The following is a 23,999-nucleotide window of genomic DNA, read 5'->3' as shown; positions in this document are numbered from 1 at the left end:
GGAGGAGTCTGGCGGTGATCGATGGGGAAGGAGGGATGAATGAATAAAAGTACTTGTCTGAGGGCGGCAGAGACCCGGAGTAAGCGGTGGAGGCTACATTGTTTGGCATTCTCTTGGCGTTTAGTCAAAGCCAGACCCGCCTGCAGCTCCGGGGAGGCGTGCTCCTCATCCAGAGCAGGCTGGAACCCCGCTGGGCTCCGCGTCCCGGGAGTGGTCGCTGCTCTTCGCTCTGCGTCTGGATTGTCAGATCCGAGAGGTAAACATTTGGGCGTGGTGAATTAAAATCACTGATTGAACCTTATCCTGGTGCTTCGATTTGACTTACTAGTTTGGGATTTTTTTTTAATAAAAATAAAAGTAAAGCTTATAGAGAGGGCAAATTAAAATGAGGTTGGGGTAAACAAAGGAGCCCAAGTGTTTGAAGCCACTTGGAGGGAACAGTGGTTTCCAAGCTCCTGCTGACTTGAGAAGTCTCTGCGAATTTCCGAATCCCCCTGTGCACTCCTGGGAGCGCCAGCGGAGCTGTTGCGCGGCCAGCCTGAGAGTAGCGGCGGGAGGAGTCTTTCAAGTTCAGTCGCGGGGTACAGGGGTTCCCCTGCGAGGCAAAACGCAGAGGTTGACACAAACCCTTGGCCTATAGATGCTTTAATTCCGCAGTTCCCACACACGCTTAACTAAGGAGCGTCTGTCTTCCCCCCCACCCCCCCCCTCCCCGACAAAGCTCTGAAGTTCAGAGCTTTGCCTCGGACTCTCATCATTCCCTCCCCCGCACACCCCTTCCAGAAGGCCCCGCCCCATGCATATGATTTACCCCCCCTGGCCAAGCGGGGGAAGAAAAACAGAGGAGAGAGGGCATCAGAAAGGAGTTCAGACCCGCGCTGGCGAGTCACGCGCGCCAAGTTCCCCAGTGGCGCGCAAACTTGAGTTACTTTTGCTCGTGGATACTGGCAAAGAGGCAGCGCACGGTGCTAGCGTTTTCAGAGACGTGGCTCGGGTAGCTGACCCCCGTGTCTTGTCTTCCCTCCTGCTTGTCTCCAGGCTCTGAAACTGCGGAGCGGCCACTGGACGCCTACTGGAGCAGGCAGCAGCATGCAGCCGCCGCCAAGTCTGTGCGGACGCGCCTTGGTGGCGCTGGTTCTGGTTTGCGGCGTGTCGCGGGTCTGGGGAGAGGAGAGAGGCTTCCCGCCTGCCAGGCCTACTCTGCTTCTACAAACCGCGGAGATAATGACGCCACCCACTAAGATCTTCCGGCCCAGGGGTACCAACGCCAGTCAGGCGCAGTCGTTTGCACCTGCAGAGGTGCCTAAAGGAGGGAGGACGGCGGAATCTCCGCCACGCACCAACTCCCCTCCCCCTTGCCAAGGACACATCGAGATCAAGGAGACTTTCAAATACATCAACACGGTCGTGTCCTGCCTTGTGTTCGTGCTGGGCATCATCGGGAACTCCACACTGTTGAGAATCATCTACAAGAACAAGTGCATGCGAAACGGTCCCAATATCTTGATCGCCAGCTTGGCTCTGGGAGACCTGCTGCACATCATCATTGACATCCCTATCAATGTCTACAAGGTAAAGGGCGCCTGCTAATATCATGGTGGGCTTGAAAAAGGGGGCCCGCGGGGCTGGAGACAGGGAGATGAGAAAGCTTTTAGAGGTAGTTTCCCTTTAGCTTCCTCTGAAGACTCTGCCCCTCCTAAAAGTCAGTAATCATTGGAACAAAATTCCATTTGGTTCTGTCCACTCATAAAAGTCAGTAACCACTGGAATCAAATTCCATTCAGATCTTCAGTAGCCCTCTGCTAAGCTTAGGACAAGTGTAGTCCCCAGTCTACCAGCGTTAGTATCACTTTGGGAACTTGTTGTATATGAAGATTTTTCTGGCCTCACCCCTTTCTGGCCTCAGAACTACTGAATCAGAAACTCTGGAGTGGAGCACAGTAATTTGTATTTTAACAAGGTTGTTATGTGATTATGATGAACTGTAAAGTTTGAGAACTGCTAGCCCTGAAGGATATAGTCCCTAAGTGCAGCTGATGGGGTATATCCTCTACTCAAAAGTGTGTGGTCCACTGACAGGCAGCATTGACATCACCTGAGAGAGTTTGCAAGGCTACCCCAGACTTACTAAATTAGAATCTGCATCTTAAGATGTTTAGGTGATTCATATGCCCACTAACTTTGGGAAGCACTCCTTGGAAGACTCTGAAAGTAGCGGGTACAAAGCAGGTTTTTAGGAAACAAATGGCCTGGAAGAAAAAGATCCAGACTGTTGAGTGGGAAAAACGCAGTTCACCTGCTGTGAGTGACTATAGCTGCTCTTTATTAAGTATCAACAGTGGGCCAAGGACTGGGTGAGATGTGTTACTTCCTTTATTCCTTCCAGCAACCCACAAGTAGATATTATAATCATTTTACAGATGACTGGTAGGATGCCCAAAGTAAATGAGTGAGAGATGGAGCTGGGGATCAGACCCAAATCTGTCAGGTTCCAAAGTGCAAGCCATATGATGGCACCCCATGCTCCTTGGTCATGGACAAGATCAAGGAGCACTCAAAGTCTCTAAGGGTTTTAGTAGTTAACATTATTGTGTGATTATCATGGGCATCACTAGAAACAAAGAACCAGGTTGCTTCAGGTTGCTTTGGAACTCCAGATACATCCCAGCACCTCTGGGCCTCAGTTACCTCAATTTCTCAATAAGGCTGCTATTGCCCACCTACTGAGGTTTTATGGTGCTAAAAAAAAAAAAAAGTAGTCTAAGTAAAACAGTTGGAAAATTTCAAAGACATATGAAAATATTTAAAACTTTCCCAGCAGTAGCAGCAGCAATATAAAGTTGCACATAAAAACACAATCACAATGTAAGGAAATGGAATTGTGCTTTGCAAATTTGTCTATAGCTAGCCCTGGCTTCAGTACAAGGGGAAAAAAAATGGAATGTAAAGTTGGGAAATGTTGTAGGGGATGCTTTGACGTATTGTCAGGAGAAGTTACCACAAGGCATGCATGTAAATTTCCCTTCGTGAATCTCTAAAAATCCTAACCCAATAGCTATATTTTAAGGGGAATTCCAAACATTTCTGAGGCTTAGAGATGAGAGTTGGATAAGGATCTAGTTTTCTCTTAAGGGAATTACTCCCAGAAATGGGGGACTCAACTGGAGAAATCCTAAAATCCTGTGTGGCAATTGATTCTGATGAACTGTGAGGATTTACTTGGTATGGGCTGAAATTAGATCTCTAAATGCAGTCACAACTCCATTAGATCCAGAAGCAACTCTTTACTTTAAGATGTCCCAAGAATAAGTCTTGCCATTCCAATTTGGCAAAGGAATTTCAGTTTAATTCATCAAAACTCAACTGAGAACTTTTCAGTACAAGGTATTGTGAATTTGAAAATAAATCTAACAAGATCTCTTTCCAAAGGGAGATTACAATCTAGTTTTTCTAGGTTGGCACAGAATTTTATGAAAGTTCTATTTGTGGGGTCAGGAAACCCCATATGTCTAACTCAGTTAGAAACCTTTCTAAATCAGACAGTAGCTCAAGTGCTGTTTAGAAGATGGGATTGAGAAGATTTTTTTGGTTTTGGTGTGTTGCCTCCGGGACAGATATAAATCCACTTTTGCAGAACTATTTTATTTCCTCTGTTTGGTTAAATTAGTATTTGGGATAAACCAGAGAATATCTGACTCCCAAGAGGGCACACAGTTTCCCTTTCATTTCAAACTCCTTTATTATTTCCGTAAGAAGTTCCATTCTTTTCCCTAAAGCCATCCAGTCTTAACGTGACTGTGTTTTTACTTCTGAAATAAACTAATGAGTCATTACAAATCTGTCCATCTAGTAATCTATATTGGTCATAAACACATTCATCACATTAGGTCCCATCACTAAGGTCACCATTATTGAATCCTACCTTGTGGGCTTAGGTTTAGCTTGAGACACAGTATCATAATAATGGCCACTATTTCTGATGTTAGGCACTTGGTTTATTTCATTAAATCACTAATGTAGAGGAGGTACCGCTGTCATTCCTGTTTTAGATCTAGGGAAACCACATGTCAGAGAGGTGAAGAAGTTACTTGCCTATAGTCATACAACTACAAAATGACTAAACTGGGGCTTGAACCCAGACCATCCAGCCCAACACCCTGTGGTCCACCACCCCATCCCACTGCACTAAGCGTGCTCAGGCACTGCATGGCTGTCTCCAACCGTGAGTATTGTTTTAGGACCTCATTTGAGAGCATTGGTGGAATTATGGCAAATAATACTGTACCCCACAGTAGAATACTTGGTAAACATTTTCAGAAATTAATTTGAGTCAGGATTTCTGTCCCTTGAAATCCCCTTCAGCTGGTCCGTAGGATGTAATATCAATGGAAGTTATTCTAAAGGCTTAATTTACCAAAATGTCTAAACTAGAACTAGTTAAAAGCCATTTATTCTCCTTAATAATTGTGGCACCATAGTTTTGTTAATGCATTTAGAATTTCAGAATGGCCAGGTATAATCATTCAGAAAAAAGTAATTTAAATGAGTTATGAAGGCTATTTAATATACCCTAAAATGAGAGGCTTGAATCTAAACCAGTGATTTCTAATTTTTTTGGTGGGGTGTTATAATTCTCTTTGAGAATTCAATATACACAATTTCTGGGGGTTTCTGAAATTCTCCAACCGTCCTGTTGACACACTAAGGGACTAGAGGCCCAGAAATGTCCATTTGAATCTATTCTATTAATCTGGAGTTTAATAAATATAGAGTTCAGTAAAGTTGACAAATCACAAAATGTTATAGCTCTTGCTGGAAGCTACAGTCTTCAGGCTGTGGAACGGGTGGGACTTTATCTAGAGCTGCTGCAGTGAGAAGCCGAAAAGCCTTGGGAAACATGTCTGATCTGCCTAGACTTCCTCAAGGAGCTGGGTCCCTGGAAACTTTCAGGTAGAATCAGACTACTCTTGTAGGTCTCCTGTGTTGTGGGGGAAGTCCTGTGTTAAAGGTTAGGGACGTGTGTCTGAGGACACTTAGCAGATTGAGGCTGCTGAAGCACTTCAAACTCATGAAAACATGCAGAAAATAATAAGACTTGCTTACCCTTCTCATAGGCACACACTAGGGCTATGCCTACATTACACAACACCATCCAGATGAACAATGAAAACTTCAAGCATCCAAAGGAGATATTTATTTAAATATATACATGCATATGTATTTGAATAAATATATATACATACATTAAATTGTTAAGTTTTATAAGTATGTATAGATATATAAGTAAAAAGATGAATGTCACTTGGCACAGGGCCTGGCACATAAGCAAATAAATGTTATTAAAATGTGTGTCTGTGTGTGTATGTGCATTTTGAGTATTTGTTTTCCAGCTTTTGTCATGACAAACATGACTACAAATAACATGTGTGTACATGTGACTTTGCACACGTGTGACTACATCTAAAGGGAAAATTTTTATAACTAAAATTATTAAATCAAAATGTGTTTGCATTGTAACTTTGATAGATATTGCCGTGTTGTGCTTCAAAGTTATTCTTGTACTCTTGGTTTTAATCACTATTTCATATAATATCTCAATATGGATATAAATGCATATTAATGTCTATCTGTGATATGTATATGGGCCACCATACTTAATATTTACATAGTCTACATATACACCAGAACCAAAAGCCAGTGCTTGACTAGCTGATGTTAAGATTAATTTCTCCTTATTCATAAGCTAATTATTGTGCCCTTCCTATATATCCTAAAATAAATGGGGTAATCTAGATATTTGTTCATAGGAGAGCCTGGTGTTTGACTACTAAGTTGTAGCAGCGTAGATGTCAAAGCTGGGTAAAAAGCAAGAGAGCCTGGTGTACTTGTGGATGCTATAAATGTGTTTATGTTGTTGTTTCCTTGGTTAGTTGATTTGGCTTGGTTTGATCTGGCAATGATATTTACCAAACCTTGGTTGCAGGCTGGGGAGAAGTTAAAAGTTCTTCAGCAAATAATGAGTTCTTAAATTACTTCTGAATTTTATTAACTTTCTTTATATTTACATGGATAACTGAGTTAATGAAGTTAGCTCTCAAATACAGCTTCCTTTATGTGTAAAGAAACTGAATTTAAAAACAAATCTGCCTGCAAACTGAGAGGACAAATATCAATATCCACATTAACTAGTTCAGTAAGCATCCAAAGGTAATCAGGTGGCCAGTGGTGATGGTGAGCTAACAATTAGGCTGGTAACCCAGTAGAGTGTTTTTAGATGGTTTTACAGTTAAGACCTGTAGGCTACTATTAAAGGCAAAGAGGCTGCATTCATAGTTCTGAAAGGCAAAACTGCTGTTCTTTAACGTTTAGCTAATTAAAGGTGGGTACATATAACATGAAAATGCTGGTATGTCAAAATGTGTTATTGCTTCACTGAATCCACAAATGAGTTTTCAGTGAAGTGACCTTGGCAGGTAATCAGACATTTTCCGCTTTTGATACAATCAGGATTATCTTTCTGAACAAATTTACCTTTTGCACTACCCCATCTTAGACTGCTTCTGGTACTTAACAAGTTTATGTATAATTAACTAGTTTTGTGGTTAAAAGTAAAAGTTGATGGAACACCACCAAAATTATAACTTCGAAAGTTAAACACAACTTTAACTTTCGAAGTTCTGATTTTCCAATCAGTAAACTGAAGTATATGTTTATATAGCAATACAAGAATAAAGGTATCGTTGGGAGGGGAATCTAATTTCTCCCAATTTAATAACAATATTCTTATTTCCAGTCAAGTAACTGAGATATTTTAGTAATATTTAAAGATATTTTACTAGCATAAGCATTCTGAACCAAATGAGATTTATTTATGTAAAGCAAAATAGTTTTTAAGGAGCACCAAGTAAGCACATTTAAAGTATTAACGTTTAAAACCTGTTAATAATGAGTCAGGCTTTTAGTGTGAATAACCTGGAATCAGTTAACAAATACAACAAATACCCCGACACCCATCTAGCTTAGTGGCTGCAACTGTCAATACTACACAAATGCTTGCGGACAAATGATGTTATACACAAGACATAAGAGCAGTGCTTTTTCTTCTCATATTTTTACCAATGTCCAAATGAAAAAGAAAGAGAAAGTTTGATTCCTTCTGTATTAAAGTATTGGTCATAGTCAGATAACAGGTTGATAGCAGAATTCAAATAAACCAGAAACTCAAGACTTCCTATTCCCAATTCACTGTTTCACATGTTGGTCATAGATTTCTGTAATAAAATGATCAGTAAGCACTTGGCCTTGGGAAATGAAAGGTTCTCTAGGTTAAAGTCTATGTTACTTCTTGTGTTTGCCTTTGATTGGCCACTTGGTCACTCCATAAATTCAAGCCTCTACAAATGTCAAGGTAAGGTTTTCTTTCAATATGGCAAGGCTTATCTATCAAAAGCTTTACATTTCTCTTTTGCTCATTTAAAGTGAGTCTTTCAAGATTGAAGATATTTTCATAGTTGTAAAAAGGATAACACAGCCAAACCCATTTTCCCCAGGCCAGGGAGCCATGTTCTTCAGTTCACAAAGAAACCCATATAAGGGTACCTCTGTGTGGCTAATATGCTATAGTTCATTATTTTTAGAGAAACATGCCAAATGCTAATAAATCATTAAGTGCTTTAAAGGAGGTTGACAGATGAAGCCTGAGCTGAAATAAGATTCAAGATGTAATTTATGATGTGAAACATTTTCTTTCAGGACTTTGACAGTTAAAAAGAGGTTGGTTATGTTTGGGAGATAGCTGGATGTGGTGTGTGGGGATATCTCAGCCAAGAACTTCTCTAATTTTAGACATTTTATTATTTCCAATGCTTTTATTTTAGAGAGTTATTTATCCTTCCCTCTGGTGAAAATGCAAAGGAACAAGAAAATGGCCAAAATGTGGTGGTAGATGGGAGAGAGGGAGAGAGAGAGGAGATGGGGTGAAGGGAGAAGATAGAAGAGATCATTCTTGAGTCAGAAATGTATTAGCAAAATTGAAGCATTTCTCAAGCGAGTCTCCCCTTTTGAGGCTCAAAACTGTACTCATGCCTGCTGACCTGCGTCTTTTCGCTGCCTCTCTCTTCTTGAGTTTTATTGTAGTTTCCAGAAAGAAGGAAAACTATCCTCAGAATGTTTACACTATACGCTGTCTCCTTCCCACTCGGTGTTTTCAGGCTATCTTAAAGGGCTTTCAGATTCCATGGTCATCAGACATTTTCTGATCATAGCTTATCAGTATCCAATAAGATATTCCACAGATGGAATTAGGTGTAAATATGGCATGAAGTTACTTCCTACAGTTTGTTGACTTCATCTAGTTTGCAAGTCTTGTTCTGAGCCAGGAGGCCCTCAGGTTCTCATTCTTCAGTTTCTTCAGACGTCACCAGTGATCTTAGAAGATCCAATTCAGATAAATGAATCTAATAATAGTCCAGGTTTGTGAATGGGATTTGTTATTTCTCTTAGTTGGATCTTTCCAAAATATGTAATGTGTCAGTAAAAGTTTTAAAGCTCAAACTGTAGATATATTTTTAAATCAGATAAGAGAGGAGCAATCAATTTCTTTCCTGGCCTGTCACAGACTTAGAAATAAATTTCTGGTAGGAAAATATATTTGAGGTAAATTTCAATTTCTCTAACGAAATTTTTTTTTTTACGCAATATTTTTAAAAATTGTTTTCTATCTCTTTGTTTCTCTTAGAGATTTTGTTTCAAGAACTTTAATTCATTGACATAAGCCATTTTTCTATTTCAGCTTGTAGGAATCTTTCCAGAGCTGTGAAAAGGCCTCTGTTTTGTGGATTTGCATGAAATAGATTCCCATGCACAGAATCACTGCCTTGCACAACTCTAGGGGGCACTGTACATATTGTAATCTATTGAGATGGTACCACTGGGGGATAAGCTAACATTATTTCTGACCCACATATTTCTAACTCACATAGCCTAATCTTTAAGTGATTAAGTGCACTTTGAGGGACTCAGGGTAGAAATTGTAAATTATATTTGTCCCTCAGGGCATAGGTACACTGTATGTCAAGAAAAAAAAATTCCAAGCACTCGACCAGCATATTGACTTCAAATTCAAAGCTTACTTTGCTTTCTCTATGTATCAATACAGAGAGTGTTCTGACACGGCAGTCCTTGAATGAAGGGGTCCTATCTTATTAAAACTCTAGTTCAAGCACAGAAAAACTCTTATCTACTACAGGAAACAGATAAAAACAGAAGAATACACCCTTTCCCAAAGTTGTGAAATGCAGCCATTCCATTATTTTCCTTGTTTGACTCTTACTGTGAAAACATTTATATAATACCAGTCATTTAAAGGAACATTCAGTTTATCACAAGATGGAATAGACTGCAGTCTGGCAAAGTAAGCCTGGTTGTCTTCTTAATTACACCACTCACTTACCCTCTAAAACAATCATTTCTTGTAATACTGCATCTACTTCCATGAAACTTACAATCCTCTCCACAACTAAACCTCCTCATAGAATCCCATTACATAGTGAGAAACAGTAGGTTCTGTTTTATATCAGTCATTGCCTTGACAAGTTTGAGTAGGAGAGACAGGGTGGGAGAGGAATTTTTGTCTTTACATTTTCCGGACTGCATGGAAGAGCGGAACTCCAACAAGAGTCCAGCCCACCTTCAAGCCTCAATTCTAGAGTTTCCAATTCTATGTGCCAAGACCTGATCATCAGGACTAGAATATATAAATAGTAAATATATAGTCATGTCAATTCTCTAAAGAATATATGTAGAATATGAGAACTGAAAAGCTTATGACAAATGTTTTATCATAGATGATTTCTGCCATATGATCAAATTCATTCATTCACTCATCCATTCATCAGTATTCAACAAGCATTTAATGAGTGACTGCTGTGTATCAAGCACTGTGCTAGGCATTATAAATGTTGTAGCATATTCTGAAACAAATAAACAGTTAAAGCTCAATGTATACTTGTAATTTAATAAAACAGAAAAAGGAAATGCTATGTATGGTTAATGAGGCGAGTGAACATTTGCTTGTGCAAGATGGTTAACTTTGGCATTTCCTGACATTATGGGGCTTGATAATTTTTGGCATTAACAGGGGTGTCTGTTAACAGGATTTTTTTTCTTCATTTAATATCTTAAGTACATGATTTTTAATTAGAAAGAGAAATGAAAACTGTAAATCTCTCAGTTGGAGAGATTTTGTAGGATTCACTTCACAAAACCCTCAAATAAATAAGAATATTTCTTTCCTATTCATACTATTTATCCTTTTAGAAATATTTTAAACTATAATATAAAAATGACTTTATAATGTAGTAGAATAATTTATTTGAATTCTCTTGTTTCTTTCTCAAGCAGCTGTTCCACTGTAAAGTTATAAAATTATGGTCTTTCTTGAATAGAAATCTTTTAGCCAGTATGGTCACATCTTTTTTCAATCTAGTGTTTATTTATTTATTTGTGTTTACTGTCCAAAAGAAATGTTCTAGAGAAGCTGTATAAGCCTTGGGGTAAAATAGGTCAGCACAAACACAGGCTATCATTTTGTCAAATGGACACCACATTGCCAGCAGGACTTAACAAAGGCTATTCAGTTAGATGAGACATTATGATACGAAAAGCAGTACCAGTTTGCCAGTTATGTGAGTATTTGCCAACTGGCTCATATTTGATAAATTTTAAGTAACATATATTCAACTTAATTTTAAACAGGATTTAAAATTTTATGTGGAAGGGACATAGTGTCAATATTGAACTCTAAACCTCCTTTTTGCAATCAGAGAGACTGCCTTTTGATGACATGTTTGAATTATCTTCACTGTTCAGACCTCGCCCTTAAGTTATCTAATTTAATGGGGTAAAGTCCGAAGAAAAAACTAAAAATAGGGAATAAGGCATGTGTTATTGCTGGGTTTAAAGTTAGAGTTGCTTCCTCTTGCAATAAAGTGAATCAATTTCCTCTTCAGTGGAGAAAGCTCTATCATTAGACTTCAAACTACAGATGTTAGATGTTGCCATTTTTCCCAAAGAATGATGAAGAAATGAATATCTAAGACTCATACCCACCTACTGTAAGAAAAATCTCTCACTAGATATTAAAGATGGCATCTTGGTTGAGAGTAAATTTTTTTTTTTTTTTTTTTTTGTATAACTTCATAGTTTTTCTCCACCAAGGACTATTTTTTTGCATTAAACAGGTGGATACCTTTATATTTTAGATAAGTTTCAAGCATTAACTTGCCTCCTAAAGACTTTCTTGCTAGAGGCCATTAAGATGACAGAGATGAGCATCAATAGTGGGCATAGTTTCTGTCACGGAGTATCAGGCTTTGCTGTGTCTCCACAAAGGCTTCTGATCAGTAAGGCAGAGGTTAAGCTTTTTACAGGAAGAGCATATAAAGTCTTGCCAAAGCCATCCTTCTCACTGCAAAAAAATGGAAGCAACAGTGCATGCTCTTCCTGCATCTTCTGTGGCCTTCCAGAACCAATACATCCAGTTCTGAATTGAAAGCATGAAATGCTTAAAGTTGATGAATGTTAATGCTCTTTTTTTTTTTTTACAGTCTCTTTCTCTTCAAAAGTGTAGACTAGAAAATTGTAATCTCTCTGTTGTGATTGCATTTCTAACTATCTCTCTGTTGAGCTTGAAGAGCACTGTTACAGTTTTCAGTTTGTGTTTCCCGGTCTTCTGTGATAGCTTGGGTCAGAGGTTGGGCTGCAGGCCTCCAGTGGTATGAAGAGCAATAATCCAATTTCTAGGCTGAGCCAAAAACAATGGAGATCTCAAAACATGGCCTGGATTAAGTGCAGAGCTCATTTTCATCAGCCAGACTTCTTTCCCTTCAATGGTCTGGGCGTTCATTCATCTTGATTCTTCTGATAGTGACACCCATAGGATAACAATATTAACATATTTGGAAATAATTTAAGACAAAATAAAATATTTTTAAATATCCAAATGTTTGGATATTATTTGAATAAAATAACTAGGAGGATTAGTCAGGGTTCTTCAGAGAAACAGAACCAGTAGGATGGATAGGTAGATAGATAAATAGGTAGACAGGCAGGCAGATAAATAGATAATGAGAAATCAGTTTATAAGATTATAGAGGCTGAGAAGTCCCATAATCGGCCATCTGCAAGCTGCAAATGTGGGAAAGCCAGTGGTATAATTCAGTCCAAGTCCAAAGGCCTGAGAAACCATTCTGAGGGCCAGAGGAGATGAAATGAGGCATTCCAGATCAGGCAGGAAGAAAAAGGGGCAAATTCCTTCTGCCTCTGCCTTTTGTTCTGTTCAGGCCCTCAAAGTATTGGATAATGCCCACCCACCTCGTGGAAAGCAATCGGCTATACTGAGTCCACAAATTCATATGCTAATTTCTTCCAGACACATCCTCACAGACAGAGCCAGAAATAAATAATGTTTAATTGGGCAACCTGTGGCTGGTCAAGTTAACACATAAAGTTAACCATAGCACTAAGTGAGCAGAAGATTTTGCTCTGCATCTAGATATTTTACCATTATTTGACACATAGCTATAGGTTTAAAAAATAATATTTGATTTAATTTTAAACACTTTTTGTAAGATCACCTTCTTCAAAACATTTTCAGGCAGGTTATAGTGGTTGTAAGCATAAACTCCAGACCATCTGGGTTCAAATGTGGATACACTACTCACTTAAGTGAGCAACGAAAGACAAGCATGTTGGTTTCCAAATGAAGAGTAACAAATGACCCTACAATTTAGTAGCTTAAAACAGTAAATATTTATTAAATCACACTGTGTCTTTGCTTCAGGAATTTTGGAGTGGCTTAGCTGGGTGGCCCTGGCTCAAGGTATCTCAAGAAGGTGCACTCAAAATACTGGCTGGGGCTGCAGTCATCCAAAGGTTTGACTAAGGCTCGTGGATCCTCTTATTCACAGACCTGATGTTTTCAAAAGGCCTTAGTTCTTTGCCATTTGGCCTCTCCACAGAGGTGGTTGAGTGTCCTCATGACATGGAAGCTGGCCTTTCCCAGAATAAGTGACCCGAGAGAGGAAGCCATGATGCTCTTTAGGAACTAGTCTCAGACATCATACATCATCACTTTCGTTACATTCTATTCATTAAAAGCAAATCACGAAGTCCAACCCACATTCAGAGGGAGGGAAATTAAGCTTCATGTTTTGAAGAGAGGAGTAATCAATATCAGAATATTGTCTGAATAATTTATACCAGGTTGGGTCTAGCACAATCCTTGCAACCAGTTGGATAATTTTAATTCTTATTTCTAAGGGCAATTGGCAGTTCTTTTAAAGCAACATGAGTTCAAAGCTGGTTCAGACCTGTGGTGCACTGAGTCTCCCCCATTTCAGTAACTGGGAGATCACCATGCATGTGATAAACCTCTGTGAATGTCCTGACTCCTCATATCATGTGTCCAATCCGTCAGCAAGTCCTGCTAGCCAGCTCACCCTTAAAATATATATAGCCTATAACCCACTCTCCCCAGCCTCAGGACACACAGGGTCCAGCTTACCACCAGTTCTCATCAGTGCTTCCTTTCTTGGATCCACATTCTATTCTACACTAGGCAGCAACAGTGATCTCTTAAAAAATATGTTAGATCATGCCATTTCCCTTCTCCAAACCTTGCAATGAATTCCCTCAAGAAAACATTCAAACTCTTCCCTCTACAACTTCATTTTCCATGCATTTGGCCTGGGTCACTCTTCTCCAGCTTTAGTAGCTAGCAGCCTCATTGCTGTACCTCCAGTTCACCAGGCTTATTTTGACCTCAGGGCATTTGCACATGCTCTTGCCTCTGCCCAGAATGCCCTTCACATGGCTTACTGTCTTATATCAGTCAAGTTCCTCCTCAAATGTTGCCTCTTCAGAGTGACATTGCTGAGAAGCTTATCAAGAAAACATCTCAAATCCCACCCTCACTCAATATGATCACAGCCTCTGTTTAACAGCCTCCCTCACTAGACTGTAAATTCCACAAGAGTAGGAATGCTCAGAATGGTGTCTGACACATAGTGAATGCTCAACAAATATTTATTGAATGAATGAATAACCAGAATTATGAGTTGGTTGATTAACCCAGAAGTCACAAGATAGAGGTTATGATGGCACACAGATGTATTTTGGTAAAACAATGTTATCTGAGAGTGTTTTCTTTTAAAAATATATATATAAATTGAACTTATTGTGAGATGATCCATATAAAAATTCCAATCTGGGTTCCTTTGAAAAATCAAGAGATTTTCGTATTTGGAGTTCCTTAGCAAACAGTGTATTGTGTTTATTAGCAACTACTCCTTTCAGACAAAGTTTACCCCAGACCCCACCACTCCCTATCATCTTCCTGACACCAAGGACTTCCTGGCACCCTCCACTTCTCTGTGTTACCTGCCTGGCCCTGTAGGTCTTCAGGATCCCACATTAGCCATATGTATGATAAGTCTGCTAACTTTTGTCCCACATGTCTGTGTAAGTTTTGATATCTAACTTAGAAATGAAATTAGTCCTATGTTGAATCTCCAAGTCAAATTCATAATAAGACACACATTTTAGACTTTGGCGTCATTCTAGTTAGAAAATAATCAACTCAGCTTGACAAACTCAGTAGAGTCTTCACTACTGGTGAAAGGATGAAAAGACTCCATTGTGTCTCAAAATAATTTTCACTTGTTGTGAAAATTGTTTAAAATATTTTTAAGACCCATGAAATTGAAATACTTTTATTTTCAAAACCTCATGAACATTTGATCCAGATGTTTACCTAAAGTGATTCATTTGCCAGCCTGGGACACACCAAGTTGTCCTAAGATAGAAAATAACCACATTTAATAATAGATGGTTGCATAGTCTGCAATCAGATAAAGAGAAATATATACATGTACATATATACACATGCTACATATGTTACATATTATATATATACATGTATGTATATACAAAATAGCAATAACTATGTCTTCTTGTGCCTTATATAGCGAGTCCCTGTTATAGTTTAGAGTCTATGAATCAAGCACTGTTAATATTAAACATCTGCTATGTGTCAGGCACTGTTCTAGGCAGTTGTGGAGCTCACAGTCTGTCTTACACTCCAGGGATCCAGACAGAAAAGACTAAGCAAACAAATAAGTTAATGTGATCTGCCACAGGAATTGATAGACTATGGCTAAAAAGGAAAGGAACGTACGGAGATAGGGATGCCTGGCCGGTTACTGCATCTAATAGTGTGATCAAAGGAAGTCATGTTGAAACTATGACATTTGAGCAAGACCTGAAGGAGGTAAGGGAGTTAACCAAGTGAGTCTGTGGGGAAAGAGCCTTCTAGGATAAGGAAGGACCTAGAGTGGAACCCAAAGCAGGAATGTGCCTGGTGTGTTCGCACAACTGCGTAGCTACTCCAACTGAAATACCGTTCGGTTAGGTAAACTGACTACAGTGAAGAACAAGTGTACAAATGCACATACTGTTCTGCATAGAGTACTACTTCAGAAGGGAAGTCAGGTCTCCTCAGCTAAGGACTATTTATCATTCAATTTTCATTAACCTGTCTTCTGCTTTGGCCATGACCTGGGCATTTATGACTCTGTGACAGTATACAGGTTCAATTTTCAGGAGGAACTTAAGCAACTGGCCCAAGTTTGCTCTGATGAGGTGATTTGAACTCTAAGCTAACTCTAAGAACTCATGATGACTTCTTATAAGCTGGCTGCATTTTCATCAATCCCAACATACTTTCCTGTCCCATAGATATATCAAAGAATGGTGCTTTTCAAAGAAGTAGTCCATGAGAAAAAGAATGAAAACCAGAATTTATCCTATTCTGCATGTTAATTACTCTCCACTAAGTGAAACAATTCAGAGGGCATCTTATGAAACCCTCTAATGAGCTTCATGTCTCCTCAATGCAGCTGCTCGCAGAGGACTGGCCTTTTGGAGCTGAGATGTGTAAGCTGGTACCTTTCATACAGAAAGCCTCCGTGGGAATCACTGTGCTGAGTCTATGTGCTCTAAGTATTGACAGGTAGAAGCTTCTATTTAAGCCAAGTATATTCTGAACACTATACTATTGTTTTCCATGTTTTTTAGAAAATAAACTATGTAGTTCAATAAAACTAAGGCATGCCAGCTTAAAATACAATTCTATTTTTACTTTCAGATATCGAGCTGTTGCTTCTTGGAGTAGAATTAAAGGAATTGGGGTTCCAAAATGGACAGCAGTAGAAATTGTTTTGATTTGGGTGGTCTCTGTGGTTCTGGCCGTCCCTGAAGCCATAGGTTTTGATTTGATTACAATGGACTACAAAGGAAGTTATCTGCGAATCTGCTTCCTTAATCCTGTTCAGAAGACACCTTTCATGCAGGTAAATTTTTCATTTTTCTATTTTTCTTTCTGGTCTTGCCTTATAAATATTTAGCTGTTTTCCCCCTGTTCACCACTCCTTGAGAAACTATTGATTTATGACTGTCCTTGGCACAAATTAAGAGTATAAATCCAAGGACTGTGGAGTTAATGGTGACCAATGGCTCAAGCTGCAAGAAGATAGATCACTACCTCTCTAAGAATCCCCTTGATCTCAGCGGCACAGATAAACCAAGTTCACATGAGAGAATTGATGTGAATTTATAGCTTTTCTACCCAAAGTCCCATAAGGACTGACAACTACTGCAGATTCTGCACAAGATAGCACAGTAGTTGTCAGAGGAGAGGATGGTCCAGCAGATGTTCAGATAGAAGTCACCCTGATATGGATGGATTCTTAATGTCAAGACTCCCCTCTCCCTGTCTTTGATGCCAAAGAGAAAGCTGCCATTGCAAGAAACTCTTCGTCCTGGTAATTTATTAATGAGCATTTGATTAGGGAATAGAAAAAGAATAGTGATGCTGGTTTCCAGAAGATAGATCCTGTGTGTAAAAGGTTCTTCCCAACAGAATGAGTTAGGAGAAATTAATGCAAAGGGGCTGGTCTATTCCCAATGATTATTTTCTATTGTATATATAAGGAGATTAATTAAAACTTTATGCACTCTATATATCATGCTAAATAAAAGAATAAAGGACATAATGTGAAATTGAAAATGAAATCACTATTTTCTTGTTTCTTATTAGTAAAAAGGAAAAAAAATGTGCTGCCTAGGTTACATAAATTTCTCTCCAACACAGATATCTAAACCAAAATGAAAAAGATAACAGAGAAGAATAAGAGATATAAGTCAAAAGCAGTTTTTAACTTTTTGAGAGGTTAGATTTATATGTTACTTAGCTAAATGGTTAACCTAGACCTTCTCATATATGTTGTTCCCATTAAACAAATTTGTTAAAAAGTGAGAAGTTCATCTAAACACTTTATATATACATATATATAAATATATATATATAATATATTTAGGTGTTATATTTCACACAAAGAATACTCTAAGGATAACTTTCTTATGTGAAGACAAAACATTAAATTACCAAATATTTCAAATTTTGCCTAACTGCTTAAGTTTTTATGCATGCTTATAACACACTGCCTTAGAGAACTGAAATACCTTTTGGGGAAATTTGTTTTATTTAACATGGGTATTTATTTGTTCAGCAAGTGTGGCCTGAAAGTTTCTATATAGTATATATAAACTGATCTAATTTAGAAGATAATCGTTCCCTGATGAGTTTTTTTTAAGTTTAACATTCGTTACATAAGATTTTCTTATAAAGAAGTATTAATTATAAAAATTCTCTCATCCCCACAGTTTTACAAGACAGCAAAAGATTGGTGGCTATTCAGTTTCTATTTCTGCTTGCCATTGGCCATCACTGCGTTTTTTTATACCCTGATGACCTGTGAAATGTTGAGAAAGAAAAGTGGCATGCAGATTGCTTTAAATGATCACCTAAAGCAGGTAAGAAAATACAAATATTTGATAACTCATGGTTGTAATCATAATTATGAATATGAAAATTATGATGATGATAAACTAACATTATTATATACCAGAGCATATTTCCTTTTTCTTGCTTCTGGTAGTTTTGAATATATAAAGAATATTTTTATATTATTTATTTAGAGACATTCTATATAATCTAAACGAATGTAGGGAGAATCAGTACTTTTTAAAAACGAATCTCTAGTCAATTTAAAGCTCAGTGTCCTGAGTTTTTACATGTCACTGACTTTTTTTTTTTTTTTTGAGATGGAGTCTCACTCTGTCACCCAGGCTGTAGTAGAGTGACACTATCTCGGCTCACTGCAACCTCCGCCTCCTGGGTTCAAGCGATTCCCTGCCTCAGCCTCCTGAGTAGCTGAGATAACAGGCACATGCCACCACGCCTAGCTAATTTTTATATTTTTAGTAGAGACAGGGTTTTACCATGTTGGCCACGCTGGTCTTAAACTCCTGACCTCATGATCCACCCGCCTCAGCCTCCCAAAGTGCTGGGATTATAGGTGTGAGCCACTGCACACAGCCAACTTTTTGAAGGCAATATTAACTATTGTTTTAGAAGACAGAATGCTATGAATATAATGAGCCAACCTTTAAGAGTCTGACTATGGATTTATTTCAGAGACGGGAAGTGGCCAAAACCGTCTTTTGCCTGGTCCTTGTCTTTGCCCTCTGTTGGCTTCCCCTCCATCTCAGCAGGATTCTGAAGCTCACTCTTTATGATCAGAATGATCCCAATAGATGTGAACTTTTGAGGTAAGAAAGGCAAAATAGAAATGGTTTTGTAAACAAATGCCACTCAGAAGTGTTTCCATTAATCCGTTTTATAGGCAGAGAGACTACTATTTTTCTAACCCTTAGGAAGCCCTGAGACTCCCAGTTTTTATCTGAGGTCCTGTTGAGAGGGGCGGGGAAGGGGGATTATGAAGAACACAGGAGACAGAAAGCCAGAGTTGTCAAGATGATGAGTGAGTGGCAAGGTGGAAAACGTCAGATCCAGTTCTCCACTGTGGTTTGTAAATTATTTCTATTCAGCCAGCCTCAATACTTCCAAATGAGATTTTATTTTAAAAGAGAATAATTGGGCCTGGGAGGGGGAAATGGAGGGACGTCAGTAGATACTAGAGACAGAGGGAGACAGAGACAGAGACAGAGACAGGCAGAGATCATTATTAGCAAAGACGAGTGATAAATTTAGAACCATTGTATATTGGTATTTTTTCCCCCTTACAAAAGCACAGAAGTCTACAATGAATACATGTTCAGAATAGCATATTTTTCACAGACACATTTTGGGTTATTTTGTTGCAGCTTTCTGTTGGTATTGGACTATATTGGCATCAACATGGCCTCACTGAATTCCTGCATTAACCCAATTGCTCTGTATTTGGTGAGCAAAAGATTCAAAAACTGCTTTAAGGTAAGAGAGTATTCCAAAATAAAAAGCCTCTTTGTAATATGGCATCAAATATAAGCTTTCAAAGCTATTAATATATCTGTCCAGAGAGATCTAGTAAATTATTTTATACTTTCCCTTTATTTACATCATGGATGATTTTTTTAAATACGACTTTTTCTTATAAATCACTATAATTGATTTTTGCCTATAAATCCTAGTCAGCCACTTCCTACTGCCTCAGCCAATCAGTTATACTCATGGAATTGTTCCAAAAAGTAATAAAAATTATATGCATTGATGTCTGATAGACATCACATAATTAAATAAGGGCTAAACATGAATTAAATATACTGTTTCCTGTTTTTGGTAGATTTTGGACTACACAGCCACAAGTTGTATTGTAACTAAATTAGTTTCTTTTTTACATGGACTATGAGAATAGCAAGGTAAACAAAAAAAATTAGTTTAGGTTTTACCTCTTTCTACCTTTTTGTATAACAGTAATGTGCTGTTCAATATGAAATGTGTATAATTATTCCTTCTTCAGCTCCTTGCATTTTATCCTCCTTCAATTCATTCACTCCTTCAACAATCTAAGAGGAAATAAACTATCCCCTCCCCTGACATGAAAATAATCCATTTGTCCCTGGTATTACACTACTGGAAAGCTAAGAATGTAGCTTCCTTGTAAACACTAAGGCAGCTTATCACATCCTTTGCCCACTCGTAACTCAAATTTTAGAGCTGGAAGATAACTTTCATCAGGATCAACACCCTCATTTTATAGAACATAAAATAGTGGACTTGCCATTTCCTTTTACGTATAGAATGAACAGAAAGAAGACAAACAGAATGAACAAAATTTTAGATTTAAAAAAGTTTCAAGACAAAAATTGGATGAAGAAACTGAGATGCTTTTATACTATATAACCTTATTGTTTAACAATATTGAAAAGACACATGAGAATAACGTTGGCTGAAAAAATACCAAAGCAGTATTAAATTTGTTAACATGGAAAGATATTTATGTCACTGTCGAGTGAGAAAAAGCAGGTTAAATCTCATCAACAAAGTGGCTTACAGTAACTTGAAATGAGATGTGTGTGAAGGTATGTATAAGGTTATGGAGTATACATATAGTATAGTCTCACTAAAATAATTATACTCAAGTACATGCACATATACATGTATATAATTTATATATTTCATGTATATGCAAATATTTGTTTTCATGAGGAAAAGTCTTGAATTATATGTTTATCAAATATTAACAATATTTATCAAATAACTAAGAGTAAATATCAATTAAAAGTGGCTTGCTCACTGGGTGCAGTGGCTCACACCTGTAATCCCAGCACTTTGGGAGGCTGAAGCAGGTAGATCACCTGAGGTCAGGAATTCAAGACCAGCCTGACCAACATGAAGAAACCCCGTCTCTACTAAAAATACAAAATTAGCTGGGCATGGTGGTGCATGACTGTAATCCCAGCTACTCAGGAGGCTGAGGCAGGAGAATCGCTTGATCCCGGGAGGCAGAGGTTGCGGTGAGCCGAGATCAAGTCATTGCATCCCAGCCTGGGCAAAGAGCAAAACTCTGTCTCAAAAAAAAAAAAAAGATGCTTTCTCTTGATGAGAAATTTTAACTATATAGTTTTTTTCTTCTCTGCATTTTTTGGTTAACAATTATCATATGCTACTACTGTGATTATATTCTTTTAAGAGGGAAAATAGAAGAGCATGGAAAGAAAGGGCCCGAGAACTCCTAATGACGCAAAGAAAGTCAGAACACTGGCGAGGAGGAAGAGTTGGGCAAGGTGACTGATGTTAACATATAATGAGTTACTTTGTTTTGTACAGTCATGCTTATGCTGCTGGTGCCAATCATTTGAAGAAAAACAGTCCTTGGAGGAAAAGCAGTCGTGCTTAAAGTTCAAAGCTAATGATCACGGATATGACAACTTCCGCTCCAGTAATAAATACAGCTCATCTTGAAAGAAGAACTATTCACTGAATTTCATTTTCTTTATCTTGAACATAAGTCATTAAAACAAAATGAAACATTTGCCAAAACAAAACAAAAAAACTATATATTTGCACAGTATACTAATAAAATGTTAAGTGTAATTATTTTAACACTAATAGCTACATATGACATTTTATGAGCTGTTTATAGCATGAAAAGAAAATCAGTGGGAATTAAGAAAGCCTCATTATGAAAGCACTTAACTTTTTACAGTTAGCACTTCAACACGGCTCTTAATAACTTCCAGGATATTCATACAACACTTAGGTTTAAAAATGAGATCACTCAGAATTTCTAGTCAAAAGACTTATTTTTAAATCAATGTGAATCTGATACAAAGGAAGAATAAGTCACTGTAAAACAGAACTTTTAAATGAAGTTTAAATTACTCATTCAAAATTTTAAAATCCTTTAAAACAACTTTTTAATCAAACTATTGATCAGACTGTAATTAGATGCCAAGGAGAGAGCAGTTTAGTTGGTGTATTTTTTGGACACTAGAAACATTTAAATGATCAGGAGGGAGTAACAGAAAGAGTAAGGCTGTTTTTTGAAAATCATTACACTCCTTTCACTAGAAGCCTAAACCCCAGCATTCTGCAAATGTAACCAACATGTTACAAACAAGTAGATGTAACCAACTGGCACATGTGCCACCTGCATGTAAAATAAAATACTTTTAAAAGAAAATCATTACATCCTTTATATTCAGATAAGATCAAACGTCACAAAGAGAAACAAAATGGTTGAAAGCCTATCCCAAAAGACTTCTTTGAATCTGCCGTTCACATACCCTGCAAAGAAAATACTATCTACAATTTTTTCAGGATGATTAAAATCTTCTTCTTTCACTGTTGTAGTTTAAACATTTGGTTTTGTCATCTGTAAATACTTAGCTATCTACATTGCATGTAGATAATTAAGCGAGGGCAGGCCCTGTGTTCATAGCTTTACGATGGAGAGATGCCAGTGACCTCATAAGACAGACTGTGAACTGCCTGGTGCAGTGCTCACATGACAAAGGGGCAAATAGCACCCCCTGTCATCCATGCTGTAGTTAAAATGGTCTCTAGCATATGTTTAATGCTATAGTTAAAATACTATTTTTCAAAATCACACAGATGAGTACATTTAACAGCTACCCGTAAAGATTATTACTAATTTTTGTATTATTTTTGTAAATAACCAATAGAAAAGTGTGCTTGACATGGTGCTTTTATTTAGAGGCAAAACTGCTTTTTGAAACAGTAAGAACCTCTTAACTTTGTGCATTCCTGCCTAATGTTTAGATCTTCTGAGCAAAGTGCCTTAGGATAGCTTGAGATGAGATGTGTGTGAAAGTATGTACAAGAGAAAACGGACTAGAGAGGAAATGAGGTGGGGTGGGAGGAAACCCATAGGGACAGTTCCCATTCTTAGCCTAAAGTTCGTCATTGCCTCGTCACATCAATGCAAAAGGTCCTGATTTTGTTCCAGCAAAACACAGTGCAATGTTCTCAGAATGACTTTAGAAATAAATTGGGCCCAAGAGCTTTAACTCGGTCTTAAAATATGCCCAAATTTTTGCTTTTTTTTTTCTTTTAGTAAACTGGGTCACATGCTGGAAATAAGCTAGTAATGTTGTTTTCTGCCAATATCAAATGTGATGATACAGTAACCAAAACCGAACAATGTGGCCAAAAAGAAAGAGCAATAATAATTAATTCACATGCCATATGGATTCTATTTATAAATCACCCACCAACGTGTTTATTCATTTCATCCCAATCACTTTTTCAGAGGCCTGTTATCATAGAAGAACTTTTAGACTCTCAATTTTAAATTAACTTTGGATCACTAATATTTTCAGTTTATTAATATATTTTTATTTCTATTTAAATTTTAGATTATTTTTATTACCATATACTGAAGTTTTACATCCTGATACCCTTTCCTTCTCCATGTCAGTATCATGTTCTGTAATCATCTTGCCAAATTTTAAAACTGGACACAAAAAGCATACATGCACTATTTATAATAAAATTGCCTTCAGTGGCTTTTTAAAAAAATGTTTGATTCAAAATTTTAACATACTGATAAGAAACAATTATAATTTCTTTACATAATCAAAACCAAGATAGAAAAAGGTGCTACTGTTTAACTTTAAAACACATTTCCTAGTATTAAAGACCTTAACAACAGACAAAAATATTGTTAACATGGATGTTACAGCTCAAAAGATTTATAAAAGATTTTAACCTATTTTCTCCCTTATTATCTACTGCTAATGTGGATGTATTTTCAAACACCTTTTAGTATTGATAGCTTACATATGGCCAAAGGAATACAGTTATAGCAAGACATGAGTATGCTGTAGCTAACTCTAAAACTGTAATATAACAATGTAAATTAATTATATATCTGGGGGGATTTTTTGGTCACTTAAAGTGGCTATTGTTACTGATCTTTTATTATGTAAACAAAACCAATAAAAATTTAATTTTTTTAACAACCAGCTAATTTTTCACTGTACAGGCTCTAATTCATTAAATACTAACTGTTCAAAGGAAATACAAATGTGACAAGTGGACATTATTTATGTTAAATAAAATTATCAAGAAAGTA

General features: G+C 37.5%; 1 protein-coding gene across 1 annotated transcript; it reads left to right on the top strand.

Annotated features, from left to right (window-relative positions):
* EDNRB (endothelin receptor type B) lies at window positions 1–23,999 on the top strand. Its single transcript, XM_012437641.3, is given in 9 exon segments — window positions 1–209; window positions 211–256; window positions 1,039–1,572; window positions 15,957–16,069; window positions 16,205–16,409; window positions 17,782–17,931; window positions 18,596–18,729; window positions 19,285–19,393; window positions 21,230–23,999. Coding segments are annotated over 9 exon segments (1,596 nt in total). The 5' UTR covers window positions 1–39; the 3' UTR covers window positions 21,365–23,999.

This window comes from Aotus nancymaae, unplaced genomic scaffold (assembly GCF_030222135.1).
Source record: "Aotus nancymaae isolate 86718 unplaced genomic scaffold, 86718_ANA_hifiasm-v0.15.2.pri h1tg000088l, whole genome shotgun sequence".
Lineage (NCBI taxonomy): Eukaryota > Metazoa > Chordata > Mammalia > Primates > Aotidae > Aotus > Aotus nancymaae.
The sequence above is the reverse complement of the archived record's forward strand: the minus strand, read 5'-3'. Positions and strand labels throughout refer to the sequence as shown.